Genomic DNA, 13,230 nt, shown 5'->3' on the forward strand with positions numbered 1-13,230 from the left:
TTTAAAAGCAACGAAGAAAAAAAAACGTAGTTAAAGTCCCACACGTATGAACCCATTAATTTAATCCGGAAATCACCCAACGGAGGTGACCAAATCTTGTTTCATTTTTGATAACTGTATGGTGTACATATTTATTCCCCCCTTGTTTTGTTATACCCAACGCTGCTGCTAAATAAAAACGTCTCAAAAATGACGCTCGGATAAGGAGTAGAAAGCTTTCCCCCCCTTTTTTCTGATTTCATGTTCAGTTCCATTTCTAAGGTCTTAGAGTCAAGGGATCTGTGTATTGACAAAAAAAATAAAATTATTTTGAGTGTTTCTAAATATTTTTTACCTGATTTAAAAAAAACTAATTTAAAAAAAATACGTTACTCTTGAGTTATTTCATTAGTTTTCTCCAAGAAAGGAAACATTATGGGGTGTTTTAAGGAAAAGTGTGTACTTATAATTCTTCTCACCGTAGGAATCCACGGAGGTATGTTCATTAACAATTGCATTGATTTTAAAATCTGATTCTCTATCTAGTGAATTACTAACGTAATATGTACTTTAAATGAGTCAAGTTATGATCCCAAATCAAACATAGATATGGCTGTGTAGAGATATTAGGAGGGGACAGGAGTTTACTAGTGGAACACGAGCACACGTATTTATTTATCAGCTGTATGATACAAGAACATATAAAGTAATAGGTCTTGAAGCACAAACTCTGAAGACTGTTTTTTTTTATTTATAGAAAACAATATTTAAAATAACTAAGACAATGGGGCTTTTAAAAAACTTTCACTCATTGAGTCCTTTACAATGTTTTTTAATAAGTTTCGAAAATGACAAAAATATATCTATATATAATTTTAATAATATGATATATAAGGCTTTAATGTTGTTGGACTGGATCCTGGTGGTTATCAATAATGAGGCGCAAAATGGTACTTTAATATAAAATACAAAAATGACGAATAAAAATTCCCATCCCTCATAAATTTGTCATATAAAGTTGTAAAAATATCATAATAAGGGCATTACATAAAATACATTAGATTAGAATGATGGATAAAGACAACGAGAAAAAAGTTATTTAATTTGTGTACTCAATGGCCAAAAAAGCAAGACTTAATGATGCCTCCCATTTCTGTAAAAAATGAAATCACTTGAGCTAATTTTTTTTTAATAACTCATAGGAAAAGCAATTATTTCTTTGGAAACATTGAAAATAGGCAGACGTTTTTAGTCCTAGAAAGGATTACTGCTTTTGTAAATAATTTAAAATGAATTAAATACTTTACTCCATTTCGTTTTGTTTGTTAATATTGCGACAAACTAGGAATTACATATCTTCAATTAGAAATTATTATTTAATTAAATGTTGCATGTAAAATTCTTGGATTTAACCTCGCTTTTTCAAAGTTTTATATACACCATATCATTATTAAGTGACATTTATTTCTATATTTTGAACTCTGTAAATGTTATTTACAGTGCGCGTAAGCAAAAATCTATCATTCCCGATAACATTAACAAAATCATCAAGAGATCAAACGTGATTAAGGATAGCATCATGAAATTTATCTACTAGTTGAAAACACACAACTTTTTTCCTTAAAGTTCAAAATGTCTACCTTTATCCTCAATTGCAGCCTTTACATGAGATCGGATGGCCATGATACCCTCTAATGACATAATCATCAGGTAGAGGCATCCACTCCTACTCAATGGAGTCCTTCTGTTCAAAAGTATTTATGTGGGGAACAGCACAGGCCTTGGCTTCAATGGCACCCCCAATCCCATAGTCAAGTGGGTTCAGATCTGGTGAGGAAGGAGGTCATAATGTACAGGCCCGGAAATTTGCTAAATTCTTGCTGCACCATGCTTGGATTTCCTTTGGCTTCTGGGCAGGTACTACTGCCACACATAATTGCCCTCCAGATATTTATCCTCAAGCCAGGTCTTTAGAGTGTTCTTCATTACGTTCCAGCAAACCTGGGCACCGATCTTGAACCCTTTTTCGAAGAAGAATGGAGGCATTATCTTTCAATCAGAGGCCACGACGCCCAACATTACGACAGTGATGGGATTGTTTAGGAAATTGAAAATTTGGATAGCTTCAACCCTCCCAACAGTTTATATGCTCTCAAGACTGTTATTTCCATCAATGTATGTTTAATTGCCCTACGTTATTTTGTTTGGAATTTATTCAAGTTTTAATACATGATGACTTTTTGCTTATCCACACTGTAGCACGGACGTATATCAACATTTATTATAATTAAAATTCGCATGGTATATTTTCATTATATTCTCAATAACCTTTATTGTTCTAAAAAACAAAATATATTCTAGATATAATTGTCGAAATATGTTTTAACCATTATAATAATTGTAATCTTTGTCTGTAATGATTAATTTTTTCAAATAACTGTGCTACTTTTTACAATGGCGACTAACTCTGTGAGATGAGTGTTTATGGAATATGAGTAAATATTAACTTAATAATTTATAGGTATAGACGACACGGGTCTGTTGTAAAACGGGACAGCTATTTATGACTACTTTTCTTAGAGATATAGGATAAAAACTGATTTAAACGTGTAAAAGCATGGAGTTTATTAGACGAACAATTTCTTCTATAACTTGTATTATCTGAATTATTGATTATTTAGTTATCAGTTACTATTATTTGATTAAAATTCAAAATTTACTCAGGAAGAAGAAACTAGTTGTAGAAACTGTAATAATATAATATATCTCGCATTATATACAGTTGGCACTTCAAATTTCCTGATTTTTCCGCCATATATGATGACAAAATTGCGCCATGCTTTTTGGTAATGAAATATACAAATAAATGCTTCACTAAGATACCAAAACACCGCCATGAACAACTGAATTTTTCAAACTAATAAGATTTTTAAAGGCCGAACGTAGGTGTGCTGTTGTGATAATTTTGTTGAACAATGATCTGGATATTAGTAATGCTGATATCTCATAGATGAGAACAGTCTAGCAAAACGACTTTGCCCCTCCCATATATTCATAACGACTCAGGATTGGCTCCCAAAGCAAAAATACAACAAAGTGTCCATTGTTCAAGGATATTTAGCCTCCTAGATCCCAAACCTGAATATCATGGATAGTTTTGTGTAGAGCTACATTTAGTCAAAGGTTAGTATAGGGTCTCACTCCACCGATAAGTCCCTGATCAACTTTGTGTTCTATTATTGAGACCAATGCGGGCAACGTTGAGTGAAATATATTCTCAATGATTGTATTCCTGCTCAGTCTTAGGTTTTGAATAAATCTTTAAAAATGGCCGTTTGATGTCAATTTCTAATAGGTTGATCAAAAGTATTGGATTTCTATTATTTTACCCTGTATAATACATAAAAAAGTTCTATTTATTTATTCTTATTTTATAAATTTTAGACTAAAATTCGATTCCTAAAATTGATGGGTTACGTTCAAAAGCAATTTGTGGAAAAGTAATAGATTAATATAATTTTTTAAATATTTCAAACAATAGCTGACATATGTTAGTATGTTTTTTTTTATTAAATTTTGGTTGTGCTTATGAAGCCAAATCAGCGCTGGGGAAATGTAAAAATAAACAAATGTAATAACAACTCCAGTATTTTGAATGCCTCCAACTCTAACTTCAACGCACATTATTATTTCACATTAATATTATACAATGTGTCATATATGTATTGGTTGCAGTGTTTTACATTGGTATAGAATGTTGTTTCTTGCCTACAAAAGTAGGGAAGTTTGTCGTTGCTTACAACCAATATTGCTTTTTAGTTAGAGACAGTTTTTGATTAACAACCTATTTTCTGATCTGATGATTAGGGTCATTAATCATAAAGATATCCCAATAGAAAGGATTTAAGAAATTGATTCATCGTCACCTTTTAAAGCCTAATTGCGCCCTACGCAGCTTATCAAACAATTCATTTAAAATATATTTCGAAAAGACTCTTATTTGTTATAATATTTGTTGTATTATCGTTTTAAAATTTGTTCTAAAAGAGAAATCTAATTTAAAACATTAAAAATCAATGTATTTCTAGTATGTTATGTTCTATTATTTTTTATTATAAAATTATTTGCTTTTATTTAAGGAAAATATGTATTTTATTCCATTGTATCCTATTTTTGTATATATATATACGTCAAGATAATAATAAATTAGGAGAATACCAAAAAGACAGGGAAAAAATATAAAAAAACATGCCTTTTTTTATTATCTGGAGTAAAATTCAACCACGGGCACAAATAAAGGTTAATTATATAAATTGAAGAACAGTTTATTGGCTTTGATTTGATAACCATATCAATGCTATGCGATACGCCATTGCAAATCTATAGTCAAAAGAATACAAACAATCACTTTGTTTTGCTTTTTTAGAGCCACTGACAAGATATTTTTAAGGGCCATGGGGAAGACATAACCGCGGTCTAAAATCCAAATGACTGATATATTTAGTTTTTAAAGACCTTGGAAAACATGAAAAAGTCAAATATTTAAAAATTTGAACAGCTCCACTGTGCAGGTTAGAAGACATTGTAAGCATTTCCAAAAGTGCAGTACATTTCATATTATCTGAAAATTTGGACATCAAAAGCCTATGTGAATGATAGATGCCCTGTTTTGTTTACAATGAAGAAAAACAATATCCCAAAGAAGTTTCAATTGAGTGTTTAGCAAAGTTTCTCTGCAAAAAGTAGATTCGGATAAGTTCAATTTTTTAATGTTTTTTTAAAAGTGTATAAGGCTGAATGGAGATTATAGTGAAAAAATAATTTTTTCCCAATTTTATTTGTGTTTTCCCTGTTAGGTCGGCTGATTATGTAACGGTCTTCGTACAAAAATCAATTTATTAAAAAGGTCAAACTTAAAATTATTTAGCAGAACATAGCAAATGTATACTTTACTTTTAAAAACCTCCTCTGATAATATTATTTTATTCCTATTGACTTAAAATTTATATATTTTTTTTCTCTGGAAGAACTCCCTCTAGATCCATGGAAATATATGTTTTAAAATATCAAAGTTTATAAAAAAATTAGGAAACTTAACGTTGATTTAAAATCGCTCGAAAAAAACAAGTCAATGAATAAAAATGTACAAGTTTGTCTATTAGTAGAATGAACCTGCTATTGGTATTAGTATTAGTAAATAGTTTTTCCCAATCAAACTATTTACCAAATATTTGATTCAATTTTATCAATACCACTCATGAATTAAACCCTTTGGAAGCATATACTCTTTTGAAGATTAACCTTTCCATTGTACAGTTATTTCCTGTATTATATAATTGAAAAGAAAATGTGCGATCCTTTTTGAAATGAATATAAATAAATGAAGTAATATTTTATTTTCTTCCTCAAAATAAATAAAGTAAATAAATACTCAAAAATCTGATTTGAAACAATAGTTAAAGATTTGTGATCAACGCACCTTCTTAAAATTAGAGCAAAACAGATTTTCGAAAAAGAAAAACATTATTGGCATTTTAAATATATTTGTGAGCTTATTTAGACTCTCTTGAATTGTAAGATGTTAATCATGTTATTTGACCTATAATATTAGGGTGATCATATTTGGATTTCCCAAAAAAAGAGAGCAAGTGGCCTCAATGGTGTTCGTTTTTTTTTTTTTCAATTTTTAAAATATAGATATACAATTTTCAGAAATTTTGAGTCTGGTTTATTATCATGGTTTTTTACAACTATTCAAATTAAAGGTTCCTTCATTTTTTTAATAACATCAGGTAAATAAAATAGAATAATAAATAAATAAAAAGCTTCTTTCACTGGGAAGACAAATCCTGAAATACATTTATGTGTTTCTAACTCCATTTTGGGAAGAAATAGAATAGAACTGATTCTGTGAGATGATGTTATCAATTCAATAAATTCCTCTAATTACTGCTTCGCTGTTAATGTCGTTCTATGGATCCCAGTTCAGACCAATGATATTATGGATTCGTACTAAGCTGCTCCAATTCATCATTGACATTTGATGAGTTGATAAAAAAGTCTTTGGATTTGATGTAAAGAGAGGACGGTTGGTCAAAAATCAAATTGTTAATAACTGAATGTTAATACTTTTTAAACATGGCCACGTTTTAAAAAAAAAACAACCTCTCTTCTGTTATTTTATAAATCCTCTATTTAAGAGAACGAAAACGTTTTATTTGTTCGTATGGCAAATAAATAAATTATTAGTTTTTTTTTATCCATATACAGTTTCAATTTTTTGATAACGATTCAACCTTTCATTATGAAATAGATGTCTGTATCTCTGTAATGTTAAATAAGAATATGTGTGAGTGTGAATAAAACTTTTTTTTTTCACCCTCTCTCCTTCATATAAAAAAAAATTAAACTTTTGAAGGATTTTTTTTTATTCCCCCATCAGATTAAATTTTATTCCTCATTAATAAAATAGGTCAATCCTCAAAACTACATAATATTCATATATATGAATATATTATTAATCAATGTTTAAAAGTGAAAAACAATATTTCCCATCTTTCAGTTACAATAATAGTAAATAAATTATTAATAACTCAAAGTTTATCTGTCTGTATGTATAAATGTATATTTGAATGAAAAAAATGATGTAAAAAAATAACAATGTAGACATATTAATGAAATATCGCAGGGATTCGCATTTAGCTTGTATACAGAGTGCACTGTATATAGTTCTCCTTGATGTACTTGTATATCATAATTTTGATCTAAAAAATAACAATGTAGTCATATTAATGAAATCTTGTAGGTGTTTTGAATGTAGTACTGAGCGTGTGCACCGGGTGCACTGTATATGTATAGTGCTCCCAGATGTATATAATATACAAATTTTTGATCAAAAAATAAAAATATTGTAAATTAATGAAATCTCGCAGGTTTTTTTGTGTGTAGCATCGAGCAAGTGTAGTTATGACTCAGAATTGGTGAGTAAAACTAAAGATTTCTTGGGTAGTAATCTTCTATATTTTTTTAACATAGTGTTTCTGTCCGACAACACCTAATAACTTTGGACAATATTATGTACTACCGCTAGTTTATAATCAAAAATATTTACTTTGATATATATGTAATATTCTAAAAAAAATAAGAAGTCATTTAAATATGTGTTCATGAAAATGTATCGTGGACGTTGATGGGTGGGTGTTTTGTGGACATATCATATTTTTTGATTAATTAATTATAAATGTAGAAGAGGACATATCAAACCAATATTCATTGCATGTCTAATTAAGTTTTTCAGTTAAGACAGTAAAAAAATGGTCTAAATAATATCTTCTATTATTTTTTTTTTCTTCATAGATAATGTTAACAGTTGTACAAGTTACATCTTCTACAAACAAATTGTGAAATTTACAATTTGTTTGCGGCGTAAAGTTTTGTTATACCATTCATACCAATAATTTAATATTCATATTATAACTTGTGCAATATCTTATACAAGTTGTAACTTCTACAACTATAAATATTATCCATATGAAGAAAGAAAACACAATTTAAATACGAAAGAAGATCTTTTTTAAATTATTTTTAATATTCTTATTTGAAAAACCTTATGAGCTATGAATAAATATCAACCATATTATGCAGTTTAAGTCATTGTATTAAATATATCTATCTAATTAGTAGAATTATACTTTAAGTTCTTCATTACCATTTTAAAATACAAGATAGTATATATATTTAATGCTGGCACATATAATCACGCCTCAGTCTATTGGACCCATATTTACTCTTTGTCATATTTTCATGCCTCCAGCAAAAAATCACTAGTGATACAACTATTTATGTAGATGTCGCTCTAAGCTAAATGTTAAAAAAATGAAACTTGAAGATCGCACTCTCTCTCTGTTATACTACTTGAACATAATTTTATATTTTCCAAGTGTGTCATCATTATTCTTTTATTTTTGAAGAGAAAACAATAAGTGGAAGTTCTTGTTGGACTCTGAGTAGAGTTAAGAATCGACATCGTTCTAATCTCTACCTAGCTATATCATTGCAAGATGCGGAGTGGGGTTGGTGTATATTTCTTTTTTTCATCTAATTTAATGAAACATTCTTCAAATTGTCAGGGTGATCACGGTTATTTTGGTTTCTTTTTATAACATACCAACATTTAATTTTATTATTTGAATCTCTATTTCAAGTACTAATCAAGATAAATAGAAATGCTGTGTTCAATATACATATCATTTAAAAAAATAAAATAGGATTAAGTATTAAACAATAACATAAGGTTTTTAAGATCCAGAAAAATGAAAGTACCAGCAGCTGGCTAGGGTCTCCAATTTTTTCGGATAGCACATGTTTATTTATCCAGAACCTGGGTACTTTGGATCCAGTTCTATTTCTAATTAAGATGGGTCTTCTTTAGTAATGAACAATTGATCAAACAATCGATTACATACTACAATATTAACCTGTTCATTTCCTAAAGAACTAAGAAATGGCCTTGTTGTTTGAAGATATTTCATCAAATTTCCTGTTAGTAGCTAATTTTTTATTGGCAGAGTTGACATTTTTATAAGGAAAAACTAAGTTTTAAAATAAAAATGGAAAGAAGGGTTGTTGAGTGCACTCTTTCGTCTTTTTGTTTCATTATTTGAAACATTATTATTATGTGCTGTTAACTTCCCCTCCTGAGGAAAGCATTCTCTTATCTATCTTTGACATAAATTATTCTAAAAATGCATAATAAAATAAAAATATATAAATTTAAATATAATTATAATACTTTTTCTGCACTAATGCTGTTTTAAATAAAGAAAGTTCTCCTTTTTATAGCATTAATTCATTTTCTTCCCTCAAAATCATATAACAGGCAGCTGATAGTAACATGCGTCTTAATTCAGTAGTAGAATATGTCTTGCTCCCGCCTTTGACTCGCACTCTTTTTTCCTAACAAAAATGTCCTCACTACTCATAGGAAAAACAACATTAAAATTAGCTTTAATAGATAATTCGGACAAAAGTTTTAGTTAGTTAAGCTTTATTCTTTGTAAATATGGAAGCTTGTACTCTAGCTATTTTATTTTAGGTTATAAGATAGATTAAATAATTGTATAACCATTGAATGGGCCCATTGGATCCATATTTATTATTATTTGCTAGTTTTTGCGTTTGTATGAGACTACAATAAGATATGTGAGTGCGGAAAAAACCCGGGTTTTTTCATTCATTCTAGAAGTAGAAACAAAGTCACAAAATTATGGTTATCTGTGACTAATAGAAGAAGTAAATCAAACAATCAAATTTAAAAATATGGGCCCAATGAACTTATTAATGGTTAAAATGCTTCATAATTAGTTTTTAATTCTCAAAATATCAATTTATTATTATAATATATGGTTTATATAAAAATAAGCCTATAATTTATTTCCTAAATATATTAAAATTAATTTTACATAAGGTGTCATATAATTGAACTAATTAGTTACGTCAAAAAAAAAAAAATCATGTTTAAACTTAATCTTTTATTTTTTGTTTTTCAATTAGTAATATATTAAAGATTTTGTATCTTATTTTTAAATAAGCTCTCTTCTTTGTTTGCTAACTTTTAAAGTCAATTTATAAGTTTAAGAACTTTTTTAATATGTATGTCAATTTTTTTTTTTTTTAGATTAATGATTAAACGAACTTCTACAGGTAAAAGAAAAGAAATGAAACTTTCAGTTTTTTAATTTATAGAGCTCATCTAACCATTGAATATGACAAACATAAATGATCAATCTTTCAAATATCTGTTTTCCTTAAAATATAATTATTATTTATTTGATTAAAGATTTTGCCAAAAGAGTTGAGGTAAATTGAGAAAAATTCAAATATTTCAGAAAATAGGAAGCGGCATTTTAAAAAGCAGAAATGTGCATTTAGATAATTAATAATCTTCTAATTATTGACAAATGTTGCGGATTAGTGATTATCGGGGTATAACAAAATTGTTAGAACGTAATTCCCCTTATTACATTTTAATTAGTTAAACATCAACAGATTTTGAAGATTTGATCTTTGCCCCTTTAGTTTCAGTAGTGGTTCGAGTTGGTTCTTAATGAGCTTAATCGGCTCAAAACAAAGTATTCTTGATAGGCGAGAATGCTTACTTCAGAAGAAAAAGTTAACAGTACAAAATATTAATGATCATAATTATGAACAAAAAGTAGGTAAGAGCACACTCAACCACCCTTTTTTCTCTTATTGTTTATAAACTTAGTTTTTTCATTAAAATATGTCAACTCTGTCAATAAGAAATTAGCTACACACTGAAAACAAATGGTTACTATAAATATAATATACAATTGTTTTTTTTCGGAAATAAAGAGGTTAATACAGTCATATATAATCGATTGTATTGTTAGCCATTTAATAAGAGATTTTAACTTTTGATATTATTTAACTTTTTTTCACTGCAAGGAGGTATGGGGTTGTTAGCCGTCTTAAGATATATGAATATTCATAATCAAGCCGTCGTAATAATAATATAATTAAACTAGTGGATTAAAGTTAGCAGATGAGTATTAGCGGACCGATAAGCCCACAAATTTGTGAAATTAGTTATGGCGGAATGACTAATAAAATTGGCAGATTAGCGTTTAGCGGACAAACTAAAAATTAGAAGTTGTCAATTTCTGTTAAAAAGAAACGACATCTTACAAAATGGTGGATGACTAGTCGAGAAGAAGTGACTCCTTTTTAAACTATAATATGTGGATATAATCACTTTGGTATTTACTGTTTTTAGAACAAGCAATTCCATTTGTTGCAATATACGAATATCTATGAATTGTTGAGGACTTCTCCAAACAAAAAAGTCTATGAATATAACTTATACTATATCAGAGTAATATTTTGAATTTTTTCTCTTTCCTGCAGTCCTATGAAAATAGATAAAGGATTTCTAGAAAGACTGATGATGGAAAAAGGATATGAGATAGTTAATCCCTTTGTCTTAAAGTCTGTAACTTACAAAGTTGGATGTATTGTCATATGATGTCAAAGGGCTTGCTGCGAAAATGTTTAGAAATTTACTAGAATTTAGTCAATTATTTCACAAATTTAAGAAGTAATGAATATTTTAAACGCACAAAAAGCTCAGAATTACATATAAATAAGTCAATGAAATTACTTATAATTAATCAATAAATACTAATCAAATAAATTGGATATATATGTATATTATTATGTTTTTTCTAATTTAATTTCAACTGAACAATAAACATTTGATACATTCTTACAAACTTTTAAACTTAAAAGACTCCTAGACAAAATAGTTCAAAATAAATAAGAAAAAAACAATAGGTAGAACTTTGGTTAAACAAAGCCAGCTCGTGTTTAAATTAAAATTTTAATCTTACTGTTTCTAAATCATTATTTACTTATTACAATTATTCAAATAATTCACTTAACTATATTTAATTTCGAAACATTTTCACGCAGCCCACCAATTCCTATTTATTGAATATATCATAAGAAATATTAAAAGTTAGAATGAAAAAATTAAAAAAAACCAAAAAACATTTTTGATGGCAAATCTTTTGAAGTTGTATTATAAGGTATATCCTTTAGTTTTGGTTATAATATTATGCAATTGAAAAATGTAAGAACTCTTTTTATAATAACTTAAAAAATATGGATTTGAATCGAAATTATATTAAAAAGCTAAATTTAAAGAAAAAGGCTTAAAAGGTCAAATCTACTGTAACTGGTAATTATTGTGTTCTATTGTTTAAATTACGATAATGAATTTGGTTTTAGAGGGCGGGTAAAAATTATGTTACATAGAATAATTAGACATATTGCATTTAAAAAAAAATCATAGTTCACCCAAAGTGTTTAAACAGCTATTACCACGTGGTCTGGAATGACTAAATCAATAATTCATTGAACACAAAATATGTTTCTTAACTTCAAAAACCCTTGTTCAATTTTAAATTAAAAATAACAACTTTGTCTGTTTTTATAATTTGAGAAATAAAGAAAAAATTAAAAGTAAGTAACTGAAAGTACTAAAGTTCAGAAATTGGAGAAAATATTAATAAATTAGGATTAACTGATTAATAAAGTGTTTTCTAGTTTTGTGTTTTTTGTTTTGTTTTTTGAATTCCGATTACAGCTAGTTCGGAAAAGTTGAGATTTAGAAAGAAAATAGGAGTAAAATGTGCAGAATTTTATTTTCCTACGATGTCATCTTTCGGTAGCTCATCTAGTTCAAAGTTTGAAAAGAGGCAAAAATCAATAAAGATTAAAAGACAGTATTAATCCTTATTTTGTATAAATTAACAATTATCTAAACTATAAATAATATTACTTTTTTTTTCTAAAGTCACCCTATGGATCAAAAGAGAAAATAACATTATCAGAATGTGATTGTTCCTTTCTGAAAATGTACGAAATTAAAAAAATGATCTACGTTCTACGTAGATCATCAAATTTTCCTTAAGTTTTCTCTTTTTTTGCTCAATAAAACGATTTCAGAATTATTATTATATTTTTTTTTTATGATTTTGCCTTTTTTCATAATTTGATCGAAATGTGCAAACTAAAGATGACTTCGTAGGAAATTTTATTTTGCAAAGGTAATTTTTATACCCCTAGAGAACTTTGCCTTTTTACCGCTAATCAAAATTCGAAAAAAGTTGAAAATCAAACCTGTCTATTGTACTACAAGATATTGAATAGAGATCAGTTTCTTCTAGATTTTTTATACTTTTAATTTGATTTTAACATTTTGGACAAACACTAAATTAGATTCAACAGTTTATAACAAATGTTTGTCAAAGCTGTTTGATGTAAAACATCACTATTTGGGAGTGCCAAGAGAATCGATCAATAAAAGATATCCCCTTGGTTTTTCCCCCATATATATGTAAATTTATGATCTAAATGAGTCTTTATTTTAAACTTTAAATGGACCATGTTTAAAATATTTATTTAAAAAAACCGTCTGGCTTTCTTATGGGTTAAAAAAGATTTTTTTTACATTCAATGGGGGAGACAAAATAAATTTCTTTAACTTTAGTTATCCTAGTTTTTTTTATTCTTTTCGAGTTTTTTTAATTAATGGAAATTCATTACCTTAAATTGTTTTGACGTTTCTTTAAAGCAAATAAATATTGTTTCATAAAACACAAACAATTAATTAAATTTGTATAAATATATACGTTTCTTCAAAATAATACATGAATGTTTTTCGTATAT

At 27.8% G+C, this 13,230-nt stretch overlaps 1 protein-coding gene across 1 annotated transcript in view; it reads left to right on the plus strand.

Moving 5' to 3' along the window:
• Positions 1–246: 246 nt before the first annotated feature.
• Positions 247–13,230, plus strand: part of LOC121128340 (peroxidasin homolog) — a 245,113-nt gene continuing 232,129 nt past the window's right edge. Inside the window, exon 1 of the mRNA XM_071892740.1 lies at positions 247–475. Coding sequence (XP_071748841.1) covers positions 415–475 — 61 coding nt within the window. The 5' untranslated portion in view covers positions 247–414. The remainder of the gene's footprint in view (positions 476–13,230) is intronic.

The sequence above is a fragment of the Lepeophtheirus salmonis genome, chromosome 13 (assembly GCF_016086655.4).
Source record: "Lepeophtheirus salmonis chromosome 13, UVic_Lsal_1.4, whole genome shotgun sequence".
Classification (NCBI taxonomy): Eukaryota; Metazoa; Arthropoda; class Copepoda; order Siphonostomatoida; family Caligidae; genus Lepeophtheirus; species Lepeophtheirus salmonis.